This window comes from Cucurbita pepo, chromosome LG04, assembly GCF_002806865.2.
Source record: "Cucurbita pepo subsp. pepo cultivar mu-cu-16 chromosome LG04, ASM280686v2, whole genome shotgun sequence".
Classification (NCBI taxonomy): domain Eukaryota; kingdom Viridiplantae; phylum Streptophyta; class Magnoliopsida; order Cucurbitales; family Cucurbitaceae; genus Cucurbita; species Cucurbita pepo.
Window position 1 is genome coordinate 6992415 of NC_036641.1, and position 12060 is coordinate 7004474.

Here is a 12060-nt window from a genome sequence, read left to right on the forward strand (position 1 = left end):
TTAATAGATCAACAGCTTCAGGTTCAGCATTGTGCTGGAGATCAATAAAACTAATTAGAGAATGAAGATGTAAATTGCTAGACAGTACTACGTTATCTACAGAAAACTATGTCTTAGTATCCAAAGCTTATCATATAGACGTGCCTTCATGTGAAAAGCAACAATTTCTTGAACAAGTTCCATTAGATCATCAATGGGGGCCTCTTCACTCTGAAACAAAGAAAGAAATCAAAGCAACAGTAAGTCCACCTCCTCTTTAGTACAATAAAATTAAATGTAGGATTATCCAACTGCAATTCACCAAGCATAGAGACAGCATATTTATGTTATCATCCATTAATTAGATCAGAAAAAGAGAGAAATTTATTGGATAATCTAAAAGAATCGTCGTAACCTGTCGCTTGGTGTATTCCTGAGCAATCTCTCCAGCCAAATTCCTGATGTTTCAGTATATTAAAAAAAATTATAGTATAATACAGATAATACCTTCTAAAATCTTTCTACCCAGTGTCACACTGACAAAGAACCATGTAATGAATAGCAGTAGAATGTTGTACTAACCATATGCTCACCTTACATACTCATGGCCCCATGAACCAATATCACTTTCTGAACCTAATAATCTGTATTTCAGGCTTTCCTGAGAATGTTTGACAAACAATCATTTATACGTAAGTGTAGCTTCATAAGGAGACATAATAGAGCTATAATAAGACGTAAACACATGACAATAAAACACGACACAGGGAAGCCAAAAACAAAGAATTCCCCCTTACATGTGATATTAAAACAAAGAAACAAAAGGAACATATTGTGGTAAATATTAAAGAAAGCGAACAAACCCGTTCTCCCTCTGCAGACATTGTCAGTGCCAATACTGATAGTATGTCTGCTAAGTATTTCTGCAATTGAGAAGCGAGTAGAGTTAAACAAAATCAATGATGGGTAACAATGAGGGGCCATGACCAAGAAACCCACCTTTAAATCCGAGTTTGCCATTGTTTCATAATAAGCTTTCAAAGTTCCATAATGTGGGCGAAGGAACTTTAGAGGCTTTGGAACAGAAGTCATGGAGCTTGTCGAAGTTCGAATTTCCTGCCTATAATTAAAAATTCTCAAATAAGTTCAAAATATGAAACCATGAAGAAAATATATACTATACCTAACCTATTCAACCTTATATGCTAATCTACATCATAATTGCAAACCTCCACAAGCAGTGTACGATACCTGAAGTAAAAATTTATGTTCTAACTGAATTATAAATAAAAATGCGAACCTCATACTCTCAAGGGCAACTTTCCGCAACCCAGGATCAGGGTCCTGAACTCTCTCCACGTACAACTCCAACTGTTGCTTCAAGGCCAGATCCTCTTCCGACTGTGCACACAATAATCCACATAATATCAATACCCAATAGACACTACTTGAAACATAAGAGGGAAAACCAACTAATCTAAATCTTCCCTTCACCTCAATTTGTACTGCGAATGAGAAGAAAGTACAGAAATGACTTAAGCTAAGTTCAGCAGATAATTTCAAAGCAAACCAGAAACATTTTACAACAAAGCCAACATCCGTCCACTTTCAATTGAGATTCTTTGCAACCTAGGCTGTAACTGGCGAAAAATTGAATGAAGCATACCAGATCCTCTTCCTTCTTCTCATCCTTCTTCTTGGCGTCCTTCGATGGGACCTTCAGAGTCGCCTCCTCTCGCTGGGAGCTGTTACTGGCACCGCCGCCAGCAGAGCCATTCGGGTCACGCGCCATTATGCAGAGAAGAAGACTAACAAAATCAAAGTCCAACCAGAAGGTGATGAAGAAGATGAGCAAGGAGAGTGAACTATCAGTAAACAGGATTGGAAATGGAAGAAATTTTCCAAATGATTTGGGATTGAAGATTCTTCAGAAGAATATAAACGAAAGGGAATTGCTTTCCTTTTCCTCCCAAGCAAGAAACTCGAACTGGGGTGTACGGTTAGTTCCCTTCCCTGTCCGCCGGATTCGGGTCGGGTTAGATTCGACTTGACTTAAATGGGCTTTTCAATCAAATATCTTGGCCCAATGTAATTGAGCCCGGAATAAATAAGGCCCCTTTTATTGGGCCATTTTACCGGCTTAGCGGCCCATGAGTTCAATACCTGAGGCTGTGGTATATTTACGATATGTCGTTCTTTTTAATAAATCCACCTATCGACATGCCGTTTTCTAGTAGCTTCTTTTTCTTTTTTTTTTTTTNAACCTCCATTAATAGATCAACAGCTTCAGGTTCAGCATTGTGCTGGAGATCAATAAAACTAATTAGAGAATGAAGATGTAAATTGCTAGACAGTACTACGTTATCTACAGAAAACTATGTCTTAGTATCCAAAGCTTATCATATAGACGTGCCTTCATGTGAAAAGCAACAATTTCTTGAACAAGTTCCATTAGATCATCAATGGGGGCCTCTTCACTCTGAAACAAAGAAAGAAATCAAAGCAACAGTAAGTCCACCTCCTCTTTAGTACAATAAAATTAAATGTAGGATTATCCAACTGCAATTCACCAAGCATAGAGACAGCATATTTATGTTATCATCCATTAATTAGATCAGAAAAAGAGAGAAATTTATTGGATAATCTAAAAGAATCGTCGTAACCTGTCGCTTGGTGTATTCCTGAGCAATCTCTCCAGCCAAATTCCTGATGTTTCAGTATATTAAAAAAAATTATAGTATAATACAGATAATACCTTCTAAAATCTTTCTACCCAGTGTCACACTGACAAAGAACCATGTAATGAATAGCAGTAGAATGTTGTACTAACCATATGCTCACCTTACATACTCATGGCCCCATGAACCAATATCACTTTCTGAACCTAATAATCTGTATTTCAGGCTTTCCTGAGAATGTTTGACAAACAATCATTTATACGTAAGTGTAGCTTCATAAGGAGACATAATAGAGCTATAATAAGACGTAAACACATGACAATAAAACACGACACAGGGAAGCCAAAAACAAAGAATTCCCCCTTACATGTGATATTAAAACAAAGAAACAAAAGGAACATATTGTGGTAAATATTAAAGAAAGCGAACAAACCCGTTCTCCCTCTGCAGACATTGTCAGTGCCAATACTGATAGTATGTCTGCTAAGTATTTCTGCAATTGAGAAGCGAGTAGAGTTAAACAAAATCAATGATGGGTAACAATGAGGGGCCATGACCAAGAAACCCACCTTTAAATCCGAGTTTGCCATTGTTTCATAATAAGCTTTCAAAGTTCCATAATGTGGGCGAAGGAACTTTAGAGGCTTTGGAACAGAAGTCATGGAGCTTGTCGAAGTTCGAATTTCCTGCCTATAATTAAAAATTCTCAAATAAGTTCAAAATATGAAACCATGAAGAAAATATATACTATACCTAACCTATTCAACCTTATATGCTAATCTACATCATAATTGCAAACCTCCACAAGCAGTGTACGATACCTGAAGTAAAAATTTATGTTCTAACTGAATTATAAATAAAAATGCGAACCTCATACTCTCAAGGGCAACTTTCCGCAACCCAGGATCAGGGTCCTGAACTCTCTCCACGTACAACTCCAACTGTTGCTTCAAGGCCAGATCCTCTTCCGACTGTGCACACAATAATCCACATAATATCAATACCCAATAGACACTACTTGAAACATAAGAGGGAAAACCAACTAATCTAAATCTTCCCTTCACCTCAATTTGTACTGCGAATGAGAAGAAAGTACAGAAATGACTTAAGCTAAGTTCAGCAGATAATTTCAAAGCAAACCAGAAACATTTTACAACAAAGCCAACATCCGTCCACTTTCAATTGAGATTCTTTGCAACCTAGGCTGTAACTGGCGAAAAATTGAATGAAGCATACCAGATCCTCTTCCTTCTTCTCATCCTTCTTCTTGGCGTCCTTCGATGGGACCTTCAGAGTCGCCTCCTCTCGCTGGGAGCTGTTACTGGCACCGCCGCCAGCAGAGCCATTCGGGTCACGCGCCATTATGCAGAGAAGAAGACTAACAAAATCAAAGTCCAACCAGAAGGTGATGAAGAAGATGAGCAAGGAGAGTGAACTATCAGTAAACAGGATTGGAAATGGAAGAAATTTTCCAAATGATTTGGGATTGAAGATTCTTCAGAAGAATATAAACGAAAGGGAATTGCTTTCCTTTTCCTCCCAAGCAAGAAACTCGAACTGGGGTGTACGGTTAGTTCCCTTCCCTGTCCGCCGGATTCGGGTCGGGTTAGATTCGACTTGACTTAAATGGGCTTTTCAATCAAATATCTTGGCCCAATGTAATTGAGCCCGGAATAAATAAGGCCCCTTTTATTGGGCCATTTTACCGGCTTAGCGGCCCATGAGTTCAATACCTGAGGCTGTGGTATATTTACGATATGTCGTTCTTTTTAATAAATCCACCTATCGACATGCCGTTTTCTAGTAGCTTCTTTTTCTTTTTTTTTTTTTATTTATTTAATAATTATGAAAGTAGAAATAACTTCTGGGACGTATTATATTTAACTAAACAATAAACAAATTTTTCATATTTTGTATGCCAAATAAGCTTGTTTCGGATTTATATGACTAGAAAGGTAAAATAAAGACCGTTATTACCCTCCAATAAGGTGCAATTTTTGTAGAAAGCATGTGACTGTGAGATACCACATTGATTAAAGAAGGGATCGAGACATTCCTTTAAACCCGTGAGATTGATGATGATACATAATGAGTCAAAACAAACAATATCTACTAACGGTCAACTTGGGCCATTACAAATGATATTAGTGTCTACCAAACAGCAAGCGGTGTACTGGCGAACATTGTAACGACCCATATCCACTGCTAGCAGATATTGTCCTCTTTGGGCTTTCCCTTTCGAGCTTCCCCTCAAAGCTTTAAAATGCGTCTGCTAGGAGAAGGTTTCCACACCCCCTTATAAAACACCCCCCTTTGGGTCTAACGTCCTCGTTGCCACTCTTTTCTTCCTCCAATCGATGTGGGACCGCTCCCAAATCCACCCCCCTTTGGGGCCCAACATCCTTACTGGCACACCGCCTCGTGTCTACCCCCTTCGAGGAACAGCGAGAAGGTTGGCATATCGTCCGGTGTCTGGCTTTGATACTATTTGCAGCAATCTAGTTCCACCGCTAGCATATATTGTCCTCTTTAGGCTTTCCCTTTCGGGCTTCCCCTCAAGGCTTTAAAACGCGTCGAGAATGTTTCCACACCCTTATAAATGGTGATTTATTCTCCTCCCCAACCAATGTGGGNAACAAAGAAACAAAAGGAACATATTGTGGTAAATATTAAAGAAAGCGAACAAACCCGTTCTCCCTCTGCAGACATTGTCAGTGCCAATACTGATAGTATGTCTGCTAAGTATTTCTGCAATTGAGAAGCGAGTAGAGTTAAACAAAATCAATGATGGGTAACAATGAGGGGCCATGACCAAGAAACCCACCTTTAAATCCGAGTTTGCCATTGTTTCATAATAAGCTTTCAAAGTTCCATAATGTGGGCGAAGGAACTTTAGAGGCTTTGGAACAGAAGTCATGGAGCTTGTCGAAGTTCGAATTTCCTGCCTATAATTAAAAATTCTCAAATAAGTTCAAAATATGNAACACGCTGGGGCTGTTACAAATAGTATCAGAGCCTATTAGACAGTGAGCGGTGTGCCACGAGGACACTAGAGCTGTTACAAATGGTATCATAGCTAGTGAGATATGTATACGGGATTAAAATTAATGGAACTCAAGAAGAAAATAATTAAATTTGAATTTTTTGTTTTTTTGTTTTTAGTATTTAGTATTTATTTATATTGAAGCAAGGGTGAAATTGAATTGGAGTGAATTGGGATTTGGGCATCAAATGTTATCCCAATTGAAAAAGCAAACTCATTTTCTACTCATTTAAAAAAATTAAAGAACAAAAAAAACCCTAATTTTTGGGTTTGAAGGAAGGTCGCTGAGAGGAAATTTATGGAACTTTCTTGGGGATTTTGGTGAATCCAACCATTGGAGCTTCTATGCCCAAAACTCTACCGCAATACTTGCAGAACATCGTCGGCAGAGAAAGAAGATTTGAAGCTGAATAGGGAAAGTTGAAGGGGGCTATGGGAATCGACTATTACAAGGTTCTACAAGTCGATCGAAATGCCAAAGATGATGATTTGAAGAAGGCTTACAGGAAGCTTGCCATGAAATGGCATCCCGACAAGAACCCTACTAGCAAGAAGGAAGCCGAGGCCAAATTCAAGAAGATCTCTGAAGCTTATGAGGTTCGTTTTCTCTCTATTTCATCCGAATAATAATCGAATGACTTTGTGAAGGTCGATCTATCAGATTCTTTGATTTGATGGCCTTCAAAGTTTTGCTGAATCTTAACTAGCAATGGAATTCCTTCCTGATTCTGTTATCGTTCGTCTTTACTTCTTGAGTATTTCGACTGCCTTATATGCTAGATTTGGTTTCTGAATGTTGTGTATTTAGGTTCTTAGCGATCCCCAGAAGAGGGAAATCTATGATCAATACGGCGAAGAGGGTTTAAAGGGTCAGGTGCCGCCGCCTGATGCCGGCGGTCCTGGCGGAGCTTCCTTCTTTTCTACTGGCGATCGGTCATCAACATTTAGATTCAATCCGCGAAACGCCGAAGACATTTATGCAGAATTTTTTGGTTCGTCAAGCCCGTTTGGAGGAATGGGAGGAGGACCAAGGTTTTCTAGTAGCATTTTTGGTGATGATATATTTACGTCGTTTAGGGAAGGAGGGGGAGGATCCATGAACCAAGCTGCTACTCGTAAAGCTCCTCCAATTGAGAATAGATTGCCTTGTAGCCTTGAAGATTTGTATAAAGGAACTACCAAGAAAATGAAAATTTCTAGAGAAGTTTCAGATACAAGCGGGTATTCATCCTTCTTTGCTGCTTTAGTTTTGTACTCCTACAGATTTGATTGCATGCACTTTCTTGGTCGAACTTGGCATCAATACCATCTAGGCTTCAACTTTGAAGAGTTCAAAAATACTTGTCCTTGAATTATCAAAATGACTGTTCTTTTCCATTTTCTTGAATTGGATGTTGTTTGATAATACTTCTGTTTGATATGTGTGATTTGTGGACGTCTGCGTCGAGAATGCTGCTGTTTACTCTTGATGGTTCTTATTTGTACAAATAGTACTTCGAACTTGGAATGAGCTTGATGAATTTTTGTATTCATACTCTTGAGTATTTGCTCTTGTGGATGAGTTTGAAGAGTTGTCTGTTTAAACAGCTCAAGACATCCTTCTTGCTAGGTAGGAATAAGAATTTTTGTGTGAGATCCCACATCGGTTGGAGAGGAGAGCGAAGTATTCTTTGTAAGAGTTTGGAAACCTCTCCCTAGTAAACGCGTTTTATAAACTTTTAGGGGAAGCCCGAAAAGGAAAGTTCAAAAAGGACAATATCTGCTAGCGGTAGGCTTGGGCTATTACAAATGGTATCAGAGCAGTCACCAGGCGCGTGCCAACGAGGATGTTGGGCCCCAAGGGGGTGGATTGTGAGATCCCACATAAGTGGAGAGGGGAATGAAGCATTCCTTGTAAGGGTGTGGAAACATCTCCCTAGTAGATACGTTTTAAAAACCTTGAAAGGGAAGCTCGAAAGGGAAAGCCCAAAGAGGATAATATCTACTAGCGGTGGGTTTGGGCTGTTACGTGAGATCCCACATAAGTGGAGAGGGGAATGAAGCATTCCTTGTAAGGGTGTGGAAACATCTCCCTAGTAGATACGTTTTAAAAACCTTGAAAGGGAAGCTCGAAAGGGAAAGCCCAAAGAGGATAATATCTACTAGCGGTGGGTTTGGGCTGTTACGTGAGATCCCACATAAGTGGAGAGGGGAATGAAGCATTCCTTGTAAGGGTGTGGAAACATCTCCCTAGTAGATACGTTTTAAAAACCTTGAAAGGGAAGCTCGAAAGGGAAAGCCCAAAGAGGATAATATCTACTAGCGGTGGGTTTGGGCTGTTACATTTTTTTTTTGGCAGTCGCGCAGTAACTATTCGTCAGCTTCCAAATTTAGTTCCTTTTATGGGCTAATTGTTTCATTTGAAGCTGCATGTTTCGGTTTTCTCGTCTTTGTATATACACTCATCCATCTCTCTCATTTTGTTATTTCAGGAAGATCGTACCAGTGGAAGAGATATTAACAATCGATATAAAGCCAGGTTGGAAGAAAGGAACAAAGATCACATTCCCTGAAAAAGGGAATGAGCAGCCTCATGTGATACCTGCAGATCTTGTCTTCATCGTCGACGAGAAACCACACGGTGTGTTCACTCGTGATGGAAACGACCTAATTGTCACAGTAAAGATATCACTGGTCGAGGCTTTGACAGGTTACACCGTCCATCTCACCACCTTGGACGGGAGAAGTCTAACGATCCCAATCAACAGCGTGGTAAATCCAAGCTACGAGGAGGTCGTCCCAAGAGAAGGAATGCCGATGCAGAAAGATCCGACAAAGAAGGGAAACTTAAGAATCAAATTTAACATCAAGTTCCCATCACGGCTGACTTCAGAGCAGAAGGCTGGGATCAAGAAACTCTTGGGTTAGTAACATTTTATGATTTGTTGGCTTGGTTTTCTGTACTCAACCAAGAAACCACTCATTGCAAATACAGTGTTCGAAAATTTTGCTAAAAGTGGGCCGCCTTGTTTGTTGTTTTTGTATTTAAGGATCTTCATTTACTTTGTGTTCGTAAATATGTTTCCATAGGGCTACATCAAATCTCCTTAGCTATGCAGTAATCTTTACCTAATATAGTTGAATGCTGGAGAAATTTGGTTATAAAGATTCTGAACTTTTTGGGTAACTCTGTTTAGTTATTTCGTGTTTGCGATGTACGTTCGTTGTGGCGGTGGCGATGAAGCCATTGAAATAGAAGTTAACTGGGAGTAATCAAGGACAGTCTTTTCTCTTGTCTAAATCTACATATATTCTCATTGATCATCAATTGCAAGATGTGCAGGATGATTTAGTACAATGACAATACTTCTGGTAGAGATCACGGACGGAGCAGGGGATGATCGATCGATTGGTTGTGCACGCTCATGAGAGCTTCTAAGGATTGTATCTCTCCTTTAACAGTCTATTTCTAATCCCTGTTTGAGTCACTGTAATTTGAGGAAGCTCATCGGACAGCATCTCTTCTTCTTATACCATATTTGTAAGATCCTTCGTCGGTTTGAGAGGAGAACGAAGCATTCTTTAGAAGGGTGTGAAAACTTATCTAGCACACATGTTTTAAAACTTTGAGAGAAAGCCCAAAAGGGAAAGTCCAAAGCAGTAGAGCTGATACAATATTGCTCTCAAAGTGGAAAGTTGAAAGAGGATAATATGTACTAGCGGTGAGTTTGGGCTGTTACAATATTACTCTCCAAAGTTTAACTCACCATTCATATATTGTTGAGGATAATATGTACTAGCGGTGAGTTTGGGCTGTTACAATATTACTCTCCAAAGTTTCGGCTACTTTCTTCATTGAAACTCACCATTCATATATTGTTCGACATGAAGATCACCCTGTTCATCGTTCATATCTACGTCTATGTCGTAACTTCTGCTAGGTAGTAGATAGTCAGGTTGCTGGGACCAAGCACAATAGTTCATCGTTCATGACTTCCATCAGATCATCACGAGTGTTGTCCGGAGAGAATTTCAGTTTGTCATGGATAGTTGGGCCTTTGACCAACTAACCACCAGCTAGCCCCCATCCCAGCCTTGCTTGCTTACAAATTTGTTTGTCGGTTCGACTCGACCAACTTAAAATTTTAGATTAGTCTTGAAAATTTTCCTATCTCATGCATACCCCTATTTCTAAGATAGTTATGAATATTAAGATCATTTGATGTTTATAATACAAGTTAATTATGTGATGTCAGAAATGAATATTTAATATTTAATACAAGTTAATTATGTGGTGGGAGAAATGAATATTTAATATTTAAGATTTATGAGATTTTAGTTATTAATTTCTCTGATTAAGGAAAAAAAATTAAATTAAATAATCAAATAACTAAATAATTAATGAAAAAATTAAATTAAGTAATCCAACCTCAACCCAAAATTAAATTAAATGATGAATAACCCAACCCAAAAATAAGAGTTTTTTTTTCTTTTATTTTTGTGTAAAAAAAAAATTATGAAAGGAGATTTGGCCTAATTTACTGCACGTGTCCAAATAAGACAAAAGCAAATTCCATAATTTAATGAAACGACATGCCGCCGACACACGTTCGAATTTTTTTAAAAAAATTATTTTGAATTTCCAAATTATTATTTTTTTAATCTAATTTTTTTAAAAAATTATTATGATTATTATTATTTTCTTTGGCGAATTTATCTATTTATTTTAAATGATGGAAATTTAATTTTTGCCCAACAAAAATATTTTAGTAGAAATGTGTTGATATTAAAGTTTTTCAAGTGTTCAAATTTCTTAACAATTATTTTTATAATTTATTTAATTATTTATATATATTGTTTGGTATTTATGGTTGAGATTATATCAACTAACCATGTTTATATAACCCGAGAATCTGACAAATTCGGACTATCCAACCCAAAACATAAATCTTGGGTTAGGTTGAGTCAGATCTTTTTATAATTTTGGTTGAGTTGAATTTTTAAAAAATCTAATCTTTGGATCGGTTCGGGTGACATTTTTTAATTTAGTCAACTTGACTAACTCGAAAACAGGGTTACAACTCAACCCTACCCTGAAACTAAACACGTTTGACCTTTGTAATCTATTTTAGTGATGTATCGTGACTTTGTCACAATCGCACTTTTGATGGTAGCAGACTTGCGATTGTGCAGCACTCACTTTCCAATCCTAAGTGAGCTAAGCCAATTCGTTCTTGCATTGCCTACGGCTAAGCGACGTATGATCGAGCCTCTGACCTCGGTTTTAGAAAACGAAGGCAGAGAGAGATTTTCGAAAGAGAGATATTTGAAAGAGACGTAAATGCTTGATATTTGAGTTTCACGAGATTCTAGTTATTAATGTAACATGTATAGTAGATAAATAAGTTTTTTAAAATAATTAAATAAAAAAAAACAACACTATAACTTGAGTTGGGTTGGGTTGTGAACTCTATTCAAGTTGCTCGGGTTATTAACCTAACCCAACCCAGAATTTTGAATTGGTCCAAAAAATTTCTCGGGTCGGTGTGGTTGGGATTTGGTGTGGGTCACTTTTACACAACCAAAATGCAACAACCATTTTTAAATGCATTACATCTTGGAGTTTGAATATTCAAACTTTGTCTTTATTATTCATTCAAACTTGACTCACATCAAAATCACCAACCATCCTTTTTTTTTAAATATTTCCCCAATTTTCTCTCCCCTTCGTTGCTTTCACATTCAATTATACCCTAAAGTAATGGGAAAGAAATATATCCATTAAATTTTGAAAAGACCTTACATATTAACTTAATACTCGAGGTTCGGGGTAAACCTAATTTATCTGTTCCACTAAGCTAATTACGGTCACATGACTTACGATGAGTACACTTGAGCTTTTATCTTCCTCCGTATGGCTATCTCGAGAGACTGGTTGATAGTTTTTTCAGCATGGTTATGATGAACCACTGAACTTCGAGTAGGTTGAGGTTGATACAGTTGCATTTTGTGGTTGTTGAATGATTTGTGTTAATTAAATTTTGATAAGATTAGGTTTTGTGTCGTGTTGTCTCAGAGCTTAAGAGAGTTTTGAGATTTCAACAATGTAGGGACGATGACCTCATATGTAGAACAAAATTCAACCATTAGAGTAGATGTGCAAACAATTCCGATTTTTTCAACAGAAATAAAATAAATAAATAAAAGTGAAGACTTATTCACTGACAATTCGTGATGCCTAAGTAAGAGATACATGAATAAACCAAGACTACATCGGAATGATAATAATTCTGTAAGATCCCACATTGGTTAGAGAGGAGAACGAAGTATTCTTGGGTGTAGAAACCTCTCTTTAGTAGACGCGTTTTAGAATCTTGAGGG

General features: G+C 37.8%; 2 protein-coding genes across 4 annotated transcripts in view; one reads left to right on the forward strand and one right to left on the reverse strand.

Annotated features, from left to right (window-relative positions):
- Positions 1-5601, reverse strand: part of LOC111793168 (26S proteasome non-ATPase regulatory subunit 2 homolog A) — a 12504-nt gene extending 6903 nt beyond the window's left edge. Inside the window, exons 1-8 of one of the 3 annotated variants that reach the window (XM_023674935.1) lie at positions 3894-4196; positions 3528-3628; positions 3227-3347; positions 3091-3150; positions 2821-2888; positions 2643-2685; positions 2393-2458; positions 2244-2282 (exon numbers count right to left, since the gene is read on the reverse strand). In XM_023674935.1, the coding sequence (XP_023530703.1) occupies positions 2244-2282; positions 2393-2458; positions 2643-2685; positions 2821-2888; positions 3091-3150; positions 3227-3347; positions 3528-3628; positions 3894-4019 (624 nt within the window). In that variant the 5' untranslated portion in view covers positions 4020-4196. Of the gene's footprint in view, positions 35-144; positions 211-394; positions 438-572; positions 641-842; positions 903-978; positions 1100-1279; positions 1381-1645; positions 1951-2243; positions 2283-2392; positions 2459-2642; positions 2686-2820; positions 2889-3090; positions 3151-3226; positions 3348-3527; positions 3629-3893; positions 4197-5345; positions 5406-5481 lie in introns of those variants that run through there. The other 2 variants (XM_023674936.1, XM_023674938.1) reach the window with 2 other exon arrangements.
- A 531-nt stretch (positions 5602-6132) lies between these two features.
- On the forward strand, positions 6133-8866 carry LOC111793432 (dnaJ homolog subfamily B member 1-like; the record flags this gene model as incomplete). The annotated part of the gene is given in 3 exon segments (XM_023675302.1): positions 6133-6297; positions 6509-6921; positions 8172-8866. Coding segments are annotated over 3 exon segments (1014 nt in total). The 3' UTR covers positions 8608-8866.
- Between the last annotated feature and the right edge of the window lie 3194 nt (positions 8867-12060).